The sequence below is a fragment of the Geotrypetes seraphini genome, chromosome 13 (assembly GCF_902459505.1).
Source record: "Geotrypetes seraphini chromosome 13, aGeoSer1.1, whole genome shotgun sequence".
Taxonomy (NCBI): Eukaryota; Metazoa; Chordata; class Amphibia; order Gymnophiona; family Dermophiidae; genus Geotrypetes; species Geotrypetes seraphini.
Window position 1 is genome coordinate 2,995,057 of NC_047096.1, and position 20,142 is coordinate 3,015,198.

Sequence of the window (20,142 nt, forward strand, 5' to 3'; positions counted from 1 at the left end):
CCCCACCTTAGGGCACTGGAGAAGGCGGTAGGCACTAAAAACTGAGTAACAGGACTGGCGACAAACTACTGGTTACAGCCCATAACTTCCTTCTCTGGAATGCCTTCTCTTTAGCTGTATTCGCAGAGCGGGAGCTAAAGGACGCCGTCGCCATCTTTTCTGCTTCTCGACATCTAAGGATCTTCACAGAGCTGCCTTGCTTCTGCTTCCACCGTCTCCATCATCCTTTGATGACTTCCCCTGTGCAAGGCATGGTGGACTCTAGCTTTACGTAGGTGGGAGCTGTTGATTCAGTGCCCCCACACCAGTCAGGGATTGCGGGATGTCCCTGGGGGGGGGGGGGGGGGTTATCTGCTCAGAGACCAGGCCTTGAGTTTGGATTTTCCCCCTGCTCAAAAGCTGGACTCAGGTTTTTGGAACTTTAAACTTGTGCCACTCAGTACTAGAAAAGTCCCCAAGACTTTACTTTTTAATTTATATTCCGCAGATCCTACAATTCTATGCAGATTACAAATTATTCAGGTACTCAAGCATTATTCCCTGTCCCTGTGGGCTCCCACTCTATCTAATGTACCTGGGGCAATGGAGATGAAGTGATTTGCCCAGGGTCACAAGGAGCAGTGCGGGATTTGAACCCACAACCTCAGGATGCCGAGGCTGTAGCTCTAACCACTGCACCACACACTCCCTGAGCCCCAGTCTGGCTGCATGGGGGGTGGGGGGGGCAGAAAAGCACATGGTACAGCAGAGGCTGTGCCAGATGCCAGTCATGCCTTCCCCTCTCCCTCCTCCCTTTTATTTTTATCTCAAAGTATTTAATAACTTACCCTCCCCTTTCCCTTTTCGTTTCGTGTGCATCGGTCCTTGCAATCTCCTCCTTTATTTTCTGTTTTAATCTCTTCTTTATTGTAAACCGTTTAGATACCTATGTGATAAATGGTATATCGCAAATAAAGAAACTTGAAACGTGAACTTGCACTTCCACCCTAGCTCTCTCCCCTTCTCAGAGTCCAGGTTTTTAAAATTTTCTTATTTCTAAATGAGTGTGTGGTGCAGCTCCAGCCTCAGCACCCTGAGGTTGTGGGTTCAAATCCCCACTGCTCCCTGTGACCCTGGGCAAGTCACTTAATCCCCCCATTGCCCCAGGTACATTAGATAGAGTGTGAGCCTGCCGGGACAGACAGGGACAAATGTTAGACTACCTGAATGTAAACCACTTCTAAAACGAGGGCAAAGTTGACTAGGGAGGGATGACATGGAAAGAGAAACCCGGCTTAGTCACAGGAGCAGGCCCTGGATCCCTCCCTGCTCTCAAAATGATCCTGTGACCCAGCCCTTTGGAGATCCCTGTAGTCATTACTTGAGACCTGATAGCTCAGAGCGGTAGAGGGAGGAAAGGGCAGGCGCATTCCCTGGGACATTTGGCAGGGGAAGGGAAGGAGAACTGCTGTCAGAAGGAACAGAGAGAGCTGGATGTCTGATTCCGATTCGTCTGTGGAAAAAAAGCCGGAATCTGTGAGTGGAGCAGACGGAGTAACTCTGCAGTATCCTTTTGGGTGTGAGAGCATTGGGAGATGTGGAAGGGTGTTTGGCAGGGAGGATTTATGGACCCCCTTTTTGAAGGAATTGGCTCACGGCAGGGGGGGATTTGGGAGTGTGCAGGATCCTTGCTGTGAGTTTAAAGGCATTGGCAGATCAGGGGACACATGAACTCCAGCTGGTAAGACACCCATAAGCCATTTATTTGCCCTGAGTGTTGAGCTGTGGATGGTTCTCAGACTTTCTCCAGCATTTGGATGATCCCTTTTCTGACAGCTCTACCTTCTCCTTCTTTGTGATGTAACTTTTCCCCAGGATGTCGCATGGACCTCTTAACCTTGTAGATCGCCTTGAGCTATTCTGGAGAAGTGGGATTAAGAAATCCTCATTCAATTCGATTAGACTTCCATCCTCTGGACTCACTCTCTTCCCTGCCCTCATCTACTTTCCTCTGGCCCAGGTTCTTTCATTCCCTCTCTTCTGCTGTTTTCTTTGCATCATCCTCTCATTAACTTGCTTGTCACCCACATGGTTCCAGCATGTCCAGTATTTTCCCCTCCACTCCCTGCTCCTACTCTCTCTCCTCTTTCTTTCCTACCCCCATCTCAATGGCCAGCGACATTCCTTCTTGACACACAGGGTCCTCCACCTGCTTTCCTACCATTGAAAATCTACAGGAATATTGCAGTTTCAGTCATAGAAACATGATGGCATAGAAAGGCCAAATGGCCCATCCACAGTAACCATGATCTTTTCCTCTCTCTCAGAGATCCCACGTGCCTATCCCAGGCTTTCTTGGATTCAAACACAGTCTCTGTCTCCACCACCTCTTCCGGGAGGCTATTCCAGGCATCTACCACCCTTTCTGTAAAAACGTATTTCCTTAGATAACTACTCCTGAGCCCATCACCTCTGAACTTCATCCTATGCCCTCTCATTGCAGAGTTTCCATCACGTAGGCATTTAAACGTCTCTATCATATCTCCCCTCTCCCGCAAAGTCTACAGATTGAGATCTTTAAGTCTGTCCCCCTACGCCTTACGACAAAGACCTATTTTAGTAGCCTTCCTCTGGACAGGCTCCATCCTTTTTATATTTTTTTGAAGGTACGACCTCCAGAATTGTACACAATATTCTAAATGAGGTCTCCCATTTGTTGTAGTTGCATTCTCATGACACTATCCCTTGCATGTGTAATCTTTATATGTTGCACAGTATAGGAGGAAATGGATCTTTCTTTGATGTTGTACTACATGGAAGGTGTGGCTTCTTAGGCTATTGGGTTAATTTATGTTTCTCATTTTTGGTCAGCTATTATGGATTTGGCATTTGTGTTCTCTGTGTGTGACTGAAGTGCTCTGTTAGCACTCTGTAGTAATTTGGCTTGTTCAGTTTTCAAGTTTATTTAAAATATTTGATTTGATCGCAAAATCCATTTGTGAGGGGAGACAGGCTTTGTTGAACCTTCTTCAGTACTGTATTTGTGATTTATAAAACAACAGATGTACAGAATATTGTTTCTTTTTATACTTTAAAAAATGATTAAAATATCAAATCATAACTGAGGCTTGTGCAGATGAGATCTGGCTGAGTTTGGGGGAACGGGGCGGGAATGGGGACATACTTTGTCCCTGTGTCATTCTCTACTCTAGATCCCTCTTTTGGGGACATTTACAGCTCAATATTCAGCTGGGCTCATTCCAGTTATTCCGAAAGCATCCGAAAACCTGGCTTTTCTCCAAAACATAAAGCTATCTATTTAAAATGTAAAGCTAGCTATCCTCTTCATAACCTGTTATTAAGAAAGACGTGGGGGAGCCACTGATTGCCTTGGATCAGTAGCATAAAATATTGCTACTGCTTGGCCAGGTACTAGTGACCTGCATTAGCCACTGTGAGAATGGGCTACTGAGCTTGATGGACCATTGGTCTGACCCACTAAGACTATTCTTATGCTCTAATTTCTTATTATGTCCTTCCCTCATTTATTGAATTTACCTGTAAACCGTGCCGAGATCTATCTTTATGGAGATAATGCGGTATACAAACTTAAGGTTTAGTTTAGTTTAGGATAGCAAGCGTTTTGTTTTGGGGTATTTTTTTTTTTTTTTATATACCAGTTACAGAGTTAAAAAAGCTGTGAATAAACAGCGCTCTCTGCTGGCAACTATGTGAACAGTGGTGACATTCAGCTGATGTCAATACAGTAAACTGGTTTAAGTTAGGATGGCTTTTTTTCTGGCCTAACCTGGACTGTTTCATTAAACAGACAGCAGGTGAATATTGTCGCTATCCACAGTTAGGCAGAATGTTCTCACTCTTTCTCAGCATTAAACAGAAAGTAGCAGAGCAGTCAGAGAACATAATCAGTCAAGTGCTGCTGAAAATTAATGGCTAGAAGATCGATGTGTTATTTCGATAAGGCCTTTAGAAGACTGACCTGCTAAATCTCTTTCCTTCCATGTCCCATCAGGTAACACCTTCGCTGAAGCTCACGCAAACTGCTTCAAATTGACTCCCCAGTCATAAGAAGCAGTATAGGAACATCCAATAAACAATTGATACTCAATATAATGCTCATTGTGGACATACTAAATGGTGAACATTAAATATAATTAATGGGGGAGGTAGAGAACAAATAAAGGAACTGAGAATGTGGTAAGGGACAAAATAAAGGCTGAAGAATTAAATTCAATACACTTCTCCCTCCATATTCGCAGTTTCAGCAATCGCAGTTTCGATTATTTGCGGTTTTTAGCTTTCTGGCTCCTCCCCCCAAATTACGTCAGCTTGCTTAGAGAAATCGCTAATTCCAAGCATTTACAGAGAAAATCGCTGATTCCCGGCACTTACTTCACCGTGTTTTGCCTCTCCTTCCGGAACAGGCCAGGTCTCCCACCATGTTATTTACGGTTTCGCCATATTCACGATGGGTTTTAATAGAAAACAGCGAATAACATCTGAAAAAGTTATTTGCGGTTTTTCTGTATCTGTGTTTCTGTTAATCTCCTATCACAGCAAATACGGAGGGAGAAGTGCAATTGATAAGAAAGAGGTGAACGGGAAGGGAGAGAAAGGGTTGGCACCACAGATCGATTGCGAGGAGTCAAAGAGCAGCAATTAAGCGTAGCTTTGAAGGAAGATGTAGTGAGGTTTTTAAGGCAATCTTGAATTTGTCGGGGGGGGGGGGAGGCCGCCCCGGGTGCTATGTTGGTGGGGGTGTCAGCACCCCTCTGCCTCTTACCACTCCTCCCCTTGCCACAAGTGCACCCCCTTCCCTTCCCCCGGACCTCCACAGCAACAACTTCAGCGTGTTCCTTGCGACCGCATCAACTCTCCCGCTGACATCGGGGTGCTCTCACCCTCGCTATGCCGCTGGTTCTATTTGAAAGTGGGGGAGGGGCCAACACCTGAAAAAATTGCCCAGCGAGTGGTATCAGAGGCAATTTGCCTGTTGTTTGGAACCACGAGAAGATTTAGTTGTGATGAGTGAAGAGAAGTGTAAGGGATAATTAAACGAGCAAGGTAAATAGGCAAATTTTGTAGGTGGCTCTATGGATTATGGGAAGCCAACGTGATCATATTTGCAAGGTTTTCAGAGCACTTCAGTTGACTACAGACATTAAGAAAGAAGGATAGAATGTGATACTAAATATGAAACTTTTTTTTTTTTTTGTATGTTTGTAAGTTGTTTTATTAAGACTTAATTGTGTATGTTTTTTTTGTAACCCACCTAGGTGTTAAGCAGGTAAGAAATTTTTTAAATAAATAAATAGTTTCACTGAAGTATTTTGTATAAGCTGAAGGCGTTCTAGATCTTTTTGTCTTGTTTCCTGGTAAAGTGACTCACAGTAGTCTAAGTGTGTTATTACACGTGAATGAATGAATATGTTAAGGGTTGCTGGTTCTAGGAAGAGTTGTATAGAGCGTATCATACATAATTTTAGAAAGCAGTGTTGGATAACAGAGACCTGCCTTTGAAAGTTTAGTTTATCATCCAGTACGACACCCAAGATTTTTAGACTGCAGACGGTTGGGACTGCTACCGCATTAAGGAGAATTGCTCTAAAGACCACCTCATTGCTAGTGTCAATGGTGGTGGGCTTTGGAGGGATTTAGATATACTTTGTTGTCTTAGAGCCGGTCAGCGATTTGGCTTAAGGATTAGTTAATATGCAGAATGTTGGTGGTGCTGGAGGGATCGAAGGGATGGAATAGTTGGATGTCGTCGGTGCAGGTGAATGTGGTAAATCCCAGTGCTAGCGTCAGGAGTGGTGCAGAGAAAATATTCAAAAGAAGAAAAGCCAGAACTGAGGCTTAAGGGTCTCCACTGGGGGAGAGTAGCTATCTGAGTAGGTTCCTTGAAAGTAAACTTAGCAGGTGCGTTGGGTCAGTTAAGAAGCGGACCAATTGGGATCGGCACATGGGATCTCTTCACAGGGCAAAGGTAGGGGAGGGACATAAAGTTGGGCAGACTAGATGGGCCGTGGGCCCTTATCTGCCGTCTATTTCTATGTTTCTATGTTTCTAATTAAATGCTGTATTGGTGATACCGATTTGACAAAGCCTGTCAAGAAGAAGAGGGTGATGGATAGTGCCAAAAGCAGCTGTGAGGCCAAGATAGAGAAGTACTGGATTGTGATGATCTAAATAGTAAAGTGTGAACGTGAATGTTCCGTAGAGTAGTGTTGTCTCGAGCTGGTTTGATTTGGGCGAAGGACATCGGTTTTCCCAATAAAGTCAGGTAGATGCAAGAAGAAGATACACTCAGTAATCTTGGCCTGAAAGATATTAGCAATAGGGTAGTAGTTCGAGCAGGAGGCTGTGGAGAGTTTGCTGCCTTTCAGTTTAGGTCAAACGATCGAGGATTTCCTTGAAGATGGAACTAGACCATGGGCTGGACCGGTGGTAGTTAATTCCAGACCTCGAGAGTTGGCGCCAGGTCAGGTTTTCAGGATATCCACAGTAAATATGCATGAGATAGATTTGCATCTCAAGGAGTCAGTGCATGCAAATCCATCTCATACATATTCAATGTGGATATCCTGAAAACCTGACCTGGCTCCGGCTCTTGAGGACTGGAATTGCCTACCCCTGGGCTAGACTAACATGGTGTGGAGATATGGACCAAGTACCGAAAGGGAACGTTTATGGATCAGGGCAGGGAACAGAAAGAGTCCTGCGGGGCAGTTTTCGGTCTCATCCTCAAAAGAACTGCGGCAATTTTGGCAAGGGATGGTCCATTGAATGTGGCGAGAGTACTTGTCACGGGTATTGGTTCTTCATCCAAGGACTGTACAAATGGTTACGTTTGAGGTGGGGAAGGCAGAGTGGACTGAGGACCTTATTAAGAAATAATGTAGCCAGATCTTGGGCTGATGGTAAAGTGGTTGCGTCTGGTAACTGAGTCAAGGTGGGAGGGGATTTGAGGATAGAATATAGAGCGGAGGAATTAGGGGCCTTAGTGATATGATTCGTGAAGTGTTTCTTTTTGTCAGATTGGAGGGAGAGTTTATTTTGGGACGCACGAGTTTTATAGAAAAGGCAGATGGGGAGTGACTAGTATGTTTTCATTAGCGTGGAGTGGAAGGGGTTCATGCACTTTCCTTTCCCTTTGATCACCCATAAAATACATCTGATAGCACCAACTCACTGAACCCATGGAAAGGAAGAGTCTGGCATCATTCCTATTGCTCACATGGACTCACTGCAAGGTCTGATTTGTTTTTAAGATTTATTTCATGTGTTAAATAAATCTACAATTAAACATGCACACATGCAGACAGACACTCACCTACCCCAGGACTCACAGCTCATCCCCTTTATCTGTGGGTGTGGAATGAGATTGGGCTGGTAACACTCAGCTCCCAGACCCTGAAACAGACCAGAATCTGGACCTCTTTTGCATGTACTGTTCCTTAATGACCTGAAATCCATGGTGGAAGGAGGACTCATCAATCAGACTCTTGGCGCCAGCTCTCCTCCTGTGCCCGAGATGCCTCCCTCTGACAGCTGCTCAGGGAGAAGGATTGTGTTGTTAGACTCTCTGTTGAGCCTCTTTGTAAGTATGTGATGTCCTGCCCCTCTTCCTTGCTGAAAACAAATGTTCCTGTACAGAACCACAGTCTCCCCCAGCACACATTATATGTTGGGAGGTGGCCGAGGTAGATAGCAGGGAGCGCTCTGCTCTATGGAACAGTTCCTGGCAGCGCCCCTCACTCCTGGGTACAAGCCATGGCAGTGCTTGCTGGTGGCTACCATCTGCGGTGCATTTGGACTCAAACAGTTTCAGGTGACTTTTGGAGGGCCGCATTAAAAATAGCAAAAACGAAAATCTTGTGGTTATCATCTGCTGGAATACTTGACACTCCAGTGAGTTTTATCTATGACGGAGTCACAATTCCTTTGCAAAAGGAAATCAAGAGTTTGGGAGTTCTGTTGGACTCCTCTTTATCCTTTGGAGGACATATTGCTTCAGTAGTCAGGACAGTCTTTTTAAAGATTCGTCTGGTACTGAGATTACGCAAGTTACTTTCTCCAGAAAATTGTCGGCAGTGTTTTGTGCTGCCCCACTTGGACTATTGTAATGCATTGTTTTGTGGTTTGCCCATAAAAGCGTTGCGTGCATTACAGGTTGCACAAAATGCAGCAGCAAGGGTAATTGGCGCTCTTCCTCGCACTGAGCATATAACTCCATTGTTGGCTGAGCTCCATTGGCTTCCAATGTTATGGAGAGTTACGCTCAAAATCTTAGTGTTGGTATTTAAGGCTCTTGAAGACATGTGACCGAAGGCCCTGAGGCTGTATGTCCCATCTCGCTCTTTGCGATCTATGTTCCAGCATCTTTTGGAAGTTCCACCTTTGCGGAGTATCACAAAAGCTACAATCTGATCCAGGGTATTTAGCGTTAAGGGTCCAGGGTTGTGATAGGTCAGATCCCACTGTCTCTCTCTTTTCAAAAAGCCTTGAAGGCTTCTTTTTTTCCAGGAAGCTTTTACTAAAGTAGGAAAGGGAAAAGTGCACAACAAAAACGTATTTCTGGTGTTTATTGCAATTTTAATTGTAATTTTAATGTCTGCTTCTTTGTTTTATTTTATTTGCATGTACTTTGTAATCCGCATAGATCTTTATCATAAACTTACCCCCCACCACAAACTTACAGGTTGTGTTATGTTGTGGTTGTACTTATGTTCCGTTCAAGGACAAAAAACTGAACCAATTAATCTGGGGATTATAATGAGAGTTATAACATTCCACAGTATCAATTAATTAACCTACAAAACAAGAAAGCCATCGGATTCTTTCTAAATTTAAAATAGTGAACACATGATCTTAAGTGGACGTTGGTTCCATGAATTGTCCACCTGATATTAAATAGGAAGAGAGAGCCGTCTAACTGATTTTAACCTGCTGAACACTGGAAATCTCAGTTGAAAGAGATTTGGAGTTTGATATCTTACAGCAGATCCTTGTAACAAAGTTTTTAAATCTAACGTGTAGGTAGACGCATCACTTCTTACGATTTTAAGATGGTTCCACCTAAGCTGAACTGTGTCCTCTCGCAGGTAACCAATGAGGTTTAGCATAACAAGACTGCTGGAGTGGTTCAAATTTCAAAATCTTATGAGAGCACCTCCAGTAATGAACTGACCCCCCCACCCCCACCCCCACCCCATCACACAGTTGTACTAACATATCTCACTCCTGCCCTGCAGAACCCTATGTTGTTCCAACACTAAAGCTCCCCCCCTCACTCTTGCAGTACCCCATGCTGTTCCAGTCCTGAGTCACCCTCTGTCCCAACCACACGAACTTCACTCCTGCTCTGCAGCACCCCCTGCTGTTCTGGTGCTTTACTCCCTACCCTCATCCCACACACATGTGCAGCTCTGCCCTTCCAATTGTAAGACTCCCACACACTATAGAAGCTGGATTGGAGGCATTTGGTTAAACCATGTTAGGTACCCTTTTACTAAGCAGCGGTAGAGGTTTCTACTAGAGAATGACACGGTGACAAAATTCGTCACCGTCCCCGTCCCCGCGGATAACCGCGGGAAATAATCCCATGTCATTTTCTAGTGTCTATTACAGCCTCGGTCCTTCTACACCAGCATTCTTCAAAGCAAAGCTTGTGGGTCAGTGGTTGTGGCCATTCATGCTCTGATTCTTATGTGAGTCAAGGATAATGAAGCCATTGTGACATCACTGATGAGGTTGGCTCTTAGGCACTGGTGGAATGAGGCATTATGACATCACAATATCTGCTCTGGATACCAGAGACTGTCATTCTGTAGTGTCTGTTTCAACCTCAATCCTTCTACACCAGCATTCTTCAAAGCAAAGCTTGCGGGTCAGTGGTTGTGGCCATTCATACTCTGATTCTTCCCTCTCTCCTTAAAGAATGACATGAAGATGGTTTCCCGCGGTTATCCGCGGGGATGGGAACGGTGATGAATTTTGTCACCGTGTCATTCTCTAGTTTCTACCACAGTCCGGGGCGCTAGATGCTCCGATGCTCATGGGAATTCAATGAGCATCTGGGCTGTGGTCGAAACCTCTACCGCTGCTTAGCAAAATGGAGGTTAGTAAGTCTAGAATGTCTTTTCTCCCCACCATCAAAATATGGCATTGATAACTGTCATATGAGGGAAGGCCAAAGAGGTTCAGGCTCTTCAGGTCACATTACATAAATATTTATGAATTGCTAATATACCCCAACAGAAGGGCAATGAAGAGAAGAGACAGCTGAGAGGGAGTATGATAGGGGTGTAGAAAATAGTGAATGGAGTGGAACAGCCCCGCCCCATCAACCAGTTCTCGTGCTCAGAGCCATGTCAGGACATCTCCGTCTTTCATCCACGCATGCGCAGATGCCTTCCCGCTGGGGTCCCAAGCTGGAAGCTTTTCAAAACCTGGACAAAGTGCCAGGTTTTGTAAAGCTTTCCGGACGCCTGGACATGTTCTCTAAAAAGAGGACATGTCTGGGGAAATCCGGATGTTTGGGAGCCCTACTTAGTGCCAGAAAGATGTCTGCACCATCCTGAAAAGGGCAAAGACAGCTCAAGAGTATCTGGATGGACCATGGAGGTCTTCAATCTAATCTATAATGTCTGGGTCTCTCGTTGCCTATCAAGGTTCAAGGCGACTTACAATACAAGAGTTTCACAAAATGTTTAGGAGGTGTAACAGTAAACATAAGGAAAACAGATTCGTGTGTGGTAGTTACTGGAGAAGGAGACGTTGAATCTATCATAGCAAGAATGATAGTGAAGACATGATATATTTATCTGTCGTCATCTACTATATAACTATGTTACCAATGGGTTCCATCGTGTCACCCCTTTGCCTTCCTTCTCCAATGTGCACCGTGTGCTCCTCAAAGCCTTGGCAGGCAGCACATCAAAATCCTGACCAGGATGTGCCACCTGTAAGATCATAACGAGTGTGTCAAGCTGGTCAAACACTGGGAAAACTATGGCTTGAAGATATCTACTGCTGGCAAACCTTTGGGATTCTGGTGCCAGCCATGATAATGCATTCTGACTAAGGTTAGGCTGGGGAATAGGAAGGGCCTGAGCCCCTCCAGCCCACCCGTGGCTAAGCCCCTGCTCGTTCTACTCCTTGGACAGACATGTCAATGGCTGGATGGAAAAGCTAGCAGGGGCTCCTCCTGCCTTTCTCCCTCCTCAGAGTCTTAACTCATAGGGCAAAAAACTTGGCGCTTGATAATGAGGAACATCCGTCCTCACTACTCCGTGGTCAGCTTCTTTTCTTGTTGAGAAACTCCCTGAACACTTTGTAGCAGGACTGGGCTTCTCGCAGCCTGGGACGAGCTCATGACTTCTCCGAGTCCAGATAAACTGAAGATGTGAATCCACTGTGTAGAACAGACTGAACATAAGAACATAAGAATTGCTGCTGCTGGGTCAGACCTGTGGTCCATCATGCCCAGCAGTCTGCTCACGCGGCGGCCCTTAGGTCAAAGACCAGCGCCCTAACTGAGACTAGCCCTACCTGTGTACATTCTGGTTCACCATGAACTTGTCCAACCTTGTCTTGAATCCCCGGAGGGTGTTTTCCCCTATAACAGCCTCCGAAAGAGCGTTCCAGTTTTCCACCACTCTCTGGGTGAAGAAGAACTTCCTTACGTTTGTACGGAATCTATCCCCTTTTAACTTTAGAGAGTGCCCTCTCATTCTCCCTACCTTGGAGAGGGTGAACAACCTGTCCTTATCTACTAAGTCTATCCCCTTCAGTACCTTGAATGTTTCGATCATGTCCCCTCTCAATCTCCTCTGTTCGAGGGAGAAGAGGCCCAGTTTCTCTAATCTTTCGCTGTACGGCAACTCCTCCAGCCCCTTATCCATCTTAGTTGCTCTTCTCTGGATCCTTTTGAGTAGTACCGTGTCCTTCTTGCTCATTTGTCTCTCCTACCTATCTAAGTTTTCAGAGCACTGAGCAGGTTGATTGGGTTTTTTAATCCAGTTCTTAGCCTAATAGTGGCTTGAGACCTGCCCCTGCTGGCTATCAGAATAGAGCAGGTTAGTGAAAAGGAAAGCCCAGCACCCAGCACGAAGATATCAATCCCCCTCCCCTGATGCATGATCAAAAAATAAAATCATTTCTTCCTGAGATAAGAGGTTGATATCAGGTCAGAGTGGTGCCGTGGATCTATTTTCTGTCTCTCATATGAGTCTGTCTCGGGACAGTCTGTTAATGCTCTGAGGAGAATGATGAGAGACTGAGGTAAAAGTGTCTTTCTAGCCTATGAATTAAATCAGTAAAGGTGCTTAATCCTGGCAATGTTAAGGAAACCAGGGAAATAAAATATTGTTAAAATATAACCGAAAAATAATTACATGTTTCCTCTGAGAATGGACTGAGTCTGAAAAGGCAGCGAGACAGACAACGGAGCTGTGAGCAGGGGATTAGTCCTTTTGCTGGTATTTATTTTTGGACTGTTGTTTTGTACTGGACAGAGAAAGTACCTGCGTAGAACGTGCACAGACTGCGAACGCCTAGTAGCGTTCTAGAAATGATAAGTGGTGCTTCCGTAGTGTGGAGTTTGGTCTTGGCCAAGAACTTTTGATACAGATGGGTTATAAATGGTTTAAAGATACGAGGGGTCGCTGAAACGTTCTCAGCCGTCTCCATCGAGGGCTTTACACGTAGTCCGGTGATTTTCCGCTTTTTTTGTTCCGTCAGAAAAATATGGTAATGAAAAAAGTGGAAAATCGCTGGTCTAAGGTGCATTCGCCGTTCTAGTGCGCACTAAACGCTTACGCATCCATTATAGTTTATGGACGTGTCAGCGTGCCTAAGTGTATAGCCTTCGATGGAGACGGCCCCAATTTTGTTGGTTGGGCTGAGAACTTTTCAGCGGCCCCTTGTACAGCTCTTTTCTACTTACGGCTTCATGTTCTTCATTTTACTTGTATGATCTGGTTTTAGTTTTATTACGTTTTAAATTGATTGTTTTTTTCGCTTTTGTTATGTAGATTTTGTGATTTTGTCTTGTTTTGGTTTTTGATTATGTCTATATTTTTGCGGGATATAAATATTTTAAATAAATTTCCTGCTATGCTCCCTGCATTATTGGGGAATTACCCCACAAGGAAATGCTTTAAAGCATCTGCTTGATCATCCTTGGATCTCTGTGGTCTTCATTTATTTTTCCCTGTATTGCTTTTTAAGTGCCAGACATTCATCTCCAGAGCTAATTTACCAAATTCTTTTTTTAAACATCTTATCTCATCACTTTTCGACACTGATTGATTGTTGTAGAGGATCTCCTGTTTTTGTTTGCAGTCTGTGGTCCAAGCTACTTTGTTTTTCTCTGTAGTGGTAAAAAGCTGCAGCGGTGTGCTTAAGAGATTTCATTGATCCGGAGGTGGGTAAGGGCTGTTGGCAGCTTTAAGAAGTGGGAAGTGGCATGACTGAGAAGACAGGTGACTTCTAAATAAACCAAGCGCCCTTGGTATGGGTTAGGAACTGGTGGTGGGGAAAGGAGCTCCCTCTGAAGAAAGGACGTTACCAATGATGCGCTGGCTCTTTGTAACATTTTTATGAGTGGTATCGCAGAACGGATGTCGGTAAGGTTTGCCTTGTTGCTGATGATACCAAAATCAAAATTTGGCAGCTGAGATTTAATTCTAAAAAATACAGGGTCCTACATTTGGGCTTCCAGAAACCTGAGGGAGCAGTACAGTTTAGGGGCAAAGACCTTTTGAGCATAAAAGAGGAGCGGGATTTCAGGGAAATCGTATCTGATGATCTTGAGGTGACCAAACAAAATAGCAAAGGCGATGGTGAAAGCTGGAGAGATGTTTGGGTGAAGGTGAGAGGGGATAGACTCAGAAATCACCTGAGGAAATTCTTCTTTACGGAAAGGGTGGTGGATGCATGGATCAGCCTCCCAGTGGAGGTGGTGGAGACAAAGACTGGGTCTGAATTCAAGAAAGCGTAGGACAGGCATGTAGAAAGGGAGCGTAGAGATTAGGAGATGTCTGGATTTACCTGGACATGTCCGGGCATCCGGATAGCTTTTCAAAACCCAGCACTTTGTCCGGGTTTTGAAAAGCTTCCAGCTCAGGATCACGTCAGGAGAGCAAGAGCATCTGCGGATGTGCGGATTGAATGCAGTGATGTCACACGCATCACACCTGCCCTCCCGACATAGCTCTGAGCATGAGAATAGGTTGAGGGGGGCGAGGCTGGAGCAGAATGGGGCAGGGCCTTGGGTCCAATAGTAAAATCTGGAAACCCTAAATTGATGGTATGGATCGGCCACATGGTTTTTATCTGTATGTTCTGAGATTCCTGATCCACTGCCTTTCATAATATTCTGCTACTAGGTTGACTATGGAGGTCTTGCACTTTTATTTCTCTGTTCTTTCTTACAGCTTGATAAAGGAGATGTGAATACTCTTGGCCTTCCCCCCAGCACCACCCATGGTGGCTCAGATGGCAACATCAGCTTGGACGTTCCTGAAGGGGCCCCAGACCCTCAGAGGACAAAGGCTGCCATTGATCACCTCCATCAGAAGATCCTGAGGATCACGGAGCAGATAAAAGTGGAGCAAGAGGCCCGAGACGACAATGTAGCAGAGTACCTAAAACTGGCCAACAATGCAGACAAGCAGCAGAGTGCTCGCATCAAGCAGGTCTTTGAGAAGAAGAACCAGAAGTCTGCCCAGACCATCTCCCACCTGCACAAGAAACTGGAGCATTACCATCGCAAGTTGCGTGAGATCGAGCAGAATGGCCTCTCGAGGCAGCCCAAGGATGTGCTCCGGGATATGCAGCAGGGCCTCAAGGATGTGGGCGCCAACGTCCGGGCCGGAATTAGTGGCTTCGGTGGCGGTGTAGTGGAAGGCGTCAAGGGAGGGCTGTCAGGGCTCTCCCAGGTCACCCACACAGCTGTTGTATCTAAGCCCCGGGAGTTTGCCAGCTTGATCCGGAACAAGTTCGGAAGTGCTGATAACATTGCTCACATGAAAGACACACTGGAAGACCCCCACCCGGAAGAGGCCTCACGGACTTTGAGTGGGAGTGCCACTCTAGTATCCAGCCCCAAATACGGCAGCGATGATGAATGCTCCAGTGCCACCTCTGGGTCAGCAGGGGGCAGTAACTCAGGGGCAGGGCCTGTGGGGATGGGCAGCCCCAAGTCAAACACCTTGGACAGTCACCACAATAACTTTGACACGATCTTGGAGGAGCTTCGGGAAATCAAGGCCAGCCAGTCTCATTTGGATGATTCCATGGAAGACCTGAAGACTGAGCTGCAAAGGGATTACACATACATGACTCAGTGTCTTCAGGAGGAGCGATACAGGTGAGAACTCCAGGGGGCGCTTAACCACTAACTGCTGCCTTCCTTACAGGTCCTGACGCAGCGTCTCGGCACAAGCAGGAGCCAGTCGTGTTTTCAGGATAGCCCTAATGAATATGCATGGAGCAGATTTGCATGCCTGGCACCTCCATTATATGCAGATTTCTCTCATGCATATTCATTAGGGCTAGCCTGAAAGCCCCACTGGCCTGATGGTCCTCCAGGAGAGAGTTGGGAACCACTGATCTATGTGGATTAGAAACTAATGTTTTGTTCACAGAAAAAATCTTGGAATAGACAAATCAAAAGAGAGGGGGCAAACACTTTCCATTGCATGCATTCAGGTTGAACTTTAAGCCCCGTGCATCTAGAAAGATTTCAGGATCCAAATGCCTTTTCAAAGGAGTAGCTATTTGGCTGGCAGCGGTGTTATTCCTGGCTGTTCCATGCCGGGACATATCCAAGCATCAGCATGGAATATCCGGTTCATTGTAAATTGAGCACCTAAAGAGAGGACTGTCCCTTACGCAATCCAATTGAAGCACCAAACCAATGCAGAAGTGCCACCTGCGCCTCCGGATTGCCTCAAAATTAACCAGCTTTCATTTTAGCCGTGTGTGGTGATATTCAGTGGCATGAACCGCGGGGTGCTGGCACCCCTACACCCTTCTCCACCTCCCCGCCGCACACACATGCCCCTTCCCTTCCCCCATACCTCTAACTTCCCCAGCAAGAGCAGCACCTCCAACCTGCTGCCCACGCCAGCCTCGGGTCTCCCTCTGACATCACTTCCTGATCCTGTGACCAGGAAGTGACTTCAGAGGTAAAGCCAAGGCCGGAGCGAGCTGCTACTTGCACCGGTCAAGAGCTAGAGGTCCAGTGGGGAAGGTGAGGTGCCAACACCTGGGGTTGTCTGCCCCTCCTGACCCCCCTTACTATGCCACAAAGCCTACCACAAGAGATATAACCAGCCAAAAGCAATCGACTTCTAAGTTTTTAATCCTTACATTTTCCAGATCCACACAGCCTTTAAATTTCTGGAAACAAAGTCCAAGCCATAAGAAGGGTTAACTATTGCAGGCTCAGCCTAGTGAAGCTGAATATGGATGAGCAAATTCTATGAAACCTTATTGCCTGAACAAGGGGACCATAAGAAGACGCTGCAGTTGGGATGGAAGGGCACATGAGGGTGTATAAGGTACGAGCAATTGAATTTGAGGTAGCAACGTAAGAATACGAGATGAGATTGAAGCCAATGGGAGTTGCATGATCCCAGCATAGAAGATTATTTGGCTTCTTTAGAAGGGAACCAGTCAATTCTTGAACAAATAGCTTTGCTTTCCTTCCTACAGAAGTTACGGAGGGTCCCAGAGTCTTCACCAGGGGTCAGTGGCATTTGCAGGAAGCTGGGAATATGAGGTTGCTCCGTGGAACGTCCCTTAGGAAGGGTAAACGTCTTACAAGGGGCAGTCAAGAAATAAGATAATTACTTCAGTTTTTACTATTCTGGTGTTGTATTGAAATTCACTTTACTTATAAATATCCTTGCCTCTGTTACTTATTAATTCAGAACCGTTTCTACTCTGCAGTTTGGGTAGGTGATTGCTTAGGACTCCTTCTGCGATTAAGGCATCTGATTCAATTCATTCATTTCCAATCCTGTCCTCCCCAAAGAGCTCAGAACGGGTTACAATTTGCCATAGTTCCAGTGTAAGGTTTTTCAATATAACATGGCACATAACACTGCACAACAAATTTTAAAGAAGAAAATGAGGTTCACTTTATAGAATTTGAGCTCCTGTGTGTGAAAATGTCCTCAGTTTTCTCCTGTCACGTATAGTTTTTGAGCAAATTGCAAATATTTATAGCATGAGAAGTCATAATGTAATGCATTGTGCCAATTGAAGAGTTATTATTTTCTAGAATCGTTTTGCTGTTGAAGTGCGTTTATAAATGAGATTAGGAGCATCTCCAATTAATGTCCAACAATAGTCAGTCAGCGTTGATGAATTCCAGCTGCCCTGACATCGTTTCGCCGCTGTAGCAATGTCCTGGTCAAACCTTTCCCCGTGCTCATCACCAACACTACCAAGATTATCAGGGGGAAAAAATCTAATTTGAGGCAAACTGTTTTAATATTTCAGAGATTGTTATAACATTTATTTCAAGCTTAGAAAGTATAGCGAAAGTGTTAATTTTTGCTTATAATGCTCTTTTGCCAAAAGTCATGGTTATACTGAAAAATTAAGATCAGTTTTGAATTGAGCGACCCGCAAATCACTACAATTCATGCCCCAAAACCTCTATTGCACAGTGCAATCGATATACGTTAATATTTCTTTGGAATCTATCGGTTGATGTTTTTATTGCTTTCCAAAAGTTGAGGAGTCCTTCGAGGGATCTGATCTGTGGGGGCAGTTGGTTCCAGTGGCTCGGTATGAAGTGGGAGTAGGAACGTCGTTTGGCGGTTTGCACTTGAAGGGCACGACCAGGGGGTGTTTTGAGGCGCATTTCATCCTGGGAACGGACGTATGCAGGAAGCGTAGCCATCACGTAGCAAGGTTTTGAATGGTAGCATCAGGCCCTTGAAGACACAACATTTAAAAAGTGCCATTTTAAAATAAAAATATGCGGGTGGTCAAAATAAGGCAGAAGTAAAGCAGAGAAAACCCAGTGCAGTTGGTGGGAAAAGAGTCAGCGCACAGTGTGTACAAACCACAGTGTCACATGGCCAGCGTAGGGCTGAACACTCCCTTCCCGGGCATGCAGAGATCTCGACCCGAATAGGAATGAGCTGGTGAGTGGGGGACTGCGGGATGAATCCTGGAGCCTTGGAGCACAGCGATGGTGTCATCCGGGCTCATAGACCCACGCAGGATGACTCAGGGTGGGGGGGGGGGGAAAGGATGGCTCTGTTGACCACAGAGAACCTTGTGCTTCCCTCTTCTCTTCTATTCCTTTGTCGGAGGAGGGGGCATATGGTAAGGGGCGTAGCTCTAGTTGTTCAAGAACTTCAGCGTGCTCCTCGCAACCTCGTTGGCACTCAGAAGTGATGTCAGCAGGGGAGACGATGCAGTCGCAAGGAGCATGAAGTTGTTGCTCGCAGCGGTGAACAACTCGAGGTGCGGCGGTAGGGAAGAGACAAGGGGCGGAGAGGAGGAGGGGGGTTGGTGCCCCCACCAACATTGTGCCCAGGGCAGACTGGGCATTCATTTTGAACATAGGAGCTTCTGTACCCTGAGCAAAAACTTCCCACCTGATATTCAGAGTTACAAATCTGCCCAGGACATACTGCGACCCAGGCGATGCCACTGACTGGGGTCATACCTGGATGATGCCACTGACGGGTCATTCCTGGATAATGCCACTGACTGGGGTCATACCCAGATGATGCCACTAACTGGGGGTCATACCCGGATGATGTACTCTGTTTAAAATCTGGAGATCTTTCTCAGCTCCTTTAAAGAATGAACAACATCCTCAAGCTCCTAATGCCAATGATTTAGCTATTTCTTGGAAAAGATGAAAACTATCCAAAGATGTATTTTCTATCTCTTTATATTCAGCCAATAATGATTTTGTTCCTGCAGATAAATATTGAACTTCTTTTTCTCATGCTGCCGAACCCCAAATTGTTTCATTGATAGATTGAGCCTTTCTTCTTGTCCTTTGGACTCGTATCCTGCTACTGTTTTCAGAATTTACCTATAAAGTCTGCGCATTAGTTAACACGAATCCGTTTTTAAATCATGGATTTTTTTTCCTTACCCCACTAATGAAATCTAGTACAATAGACCCTTTATCATCCAATCGCTAACATCCCTATACCACCAAGTTATTGGAATCAAAGTTTGAAAATAACTTTCAGACTTTTTAGACAAATTTTCACTATTACATCTATTTCAACATGGCTTTCGTCCATGTTATAGCACCGAGACGCTATTTCTTTCTCGTTTATCTCAGATTCAAAATATCTTAAGTAAAAAGCATTTTGTGGTTCTTTTACAATTTGATTTATCGGCTGTGTTGATGTAGTCGATCTGAAAGTTTTAACTTTCCTCTTTTCACAAACAGGTATACGAGGTGTCTTTAAGATCCTTTGGTGGTACAAACTGGTCTCTGGTGTGTCCCAGGGACCAAAACCACAGGGGTCTCATGCTCTAGTCCCCAAGGGCTGCAGCAAACCAGTTGGGTTTTTGGTATTTCCTCATGAATATGCGAAAAGGAGATTTACATAACGTGAAAGTCCAACGGGTTTGCAGCCCTTGAGAACCAGATTTTGAGACACAATTATCAGTAACTTTTCCAAAGAGTTTGAAAGCTTATTTTTCATCATATTTAAGTGGTAGATTTGATGAAAACTGAAGAAATGACATGCTTTGTAGATTCAATTTTCTATATCGCTCTCCCGGGGAGCTCAGAATGGTTTACATGAATTTATTCAGGGACTCAAGACTTGATGTATGTTATGACTTTTTTAATGTATGTTAATTATGTAACCCGCTTGGAACTTTGGACGTGCGGGATATAAAGGTTTAAAATATATATCTCATACACTGACCCTCCCTAATCCCGTGTGCCCCCTCTCTCTAAAGGTACGAGCGCCTGGAGGAGCAGCTGAATGACCTGACGGAGCTGCACCAGAATGAAATGACAAACCTGAAGCAGGAGCTGGCCAGCATGGAGGAGAAAGTAGCCTACCAGTCCTACGAACGAGCCCGAGACATCCAGGTACCAGCACAAAGCGATCCTTGAGCAGTCCTGTCAAC

At 45.3% G+C, this 20,142-nt stretch overlaps 1 protein-coding gene across 4 annotated transcripts in view; it reads left to right on the plus strand.

Annotated features, from left to right (window-relative positions):
• TMCC2 (transmembrane and coiled-coil domain family 2) overlaps positions 1 to 20,142 on the plus strand; it is a 44,086-nt gene that overhangs the window by 20,562 nt on the left and 3,382 nt on the right. For 2 of the 4 annotated variants that reach the window (XM_033918915.1, XM_033918917.1), the window contains 2 exons: positions 14,442 to 15,376; positions 19,969 to 20,104. In XM_033918915.1, the coding sequence (XP_033774806.1) occupies positions 14,442 to 15,376; positions 19,969 to 20,104 (1,071 nt within the window). Of the gene's footprint in view, positions 1 to 844; positions 1,545 to 7,476; positions 7,601 to 14,441; positions 15,377 to 19,968; positions 20,105 to 20,142 lie in introns of those variants that run through there. The other 2 variants (XM_033918916.1, XM_033918918.1) reach the window with 2 other exon arrangements.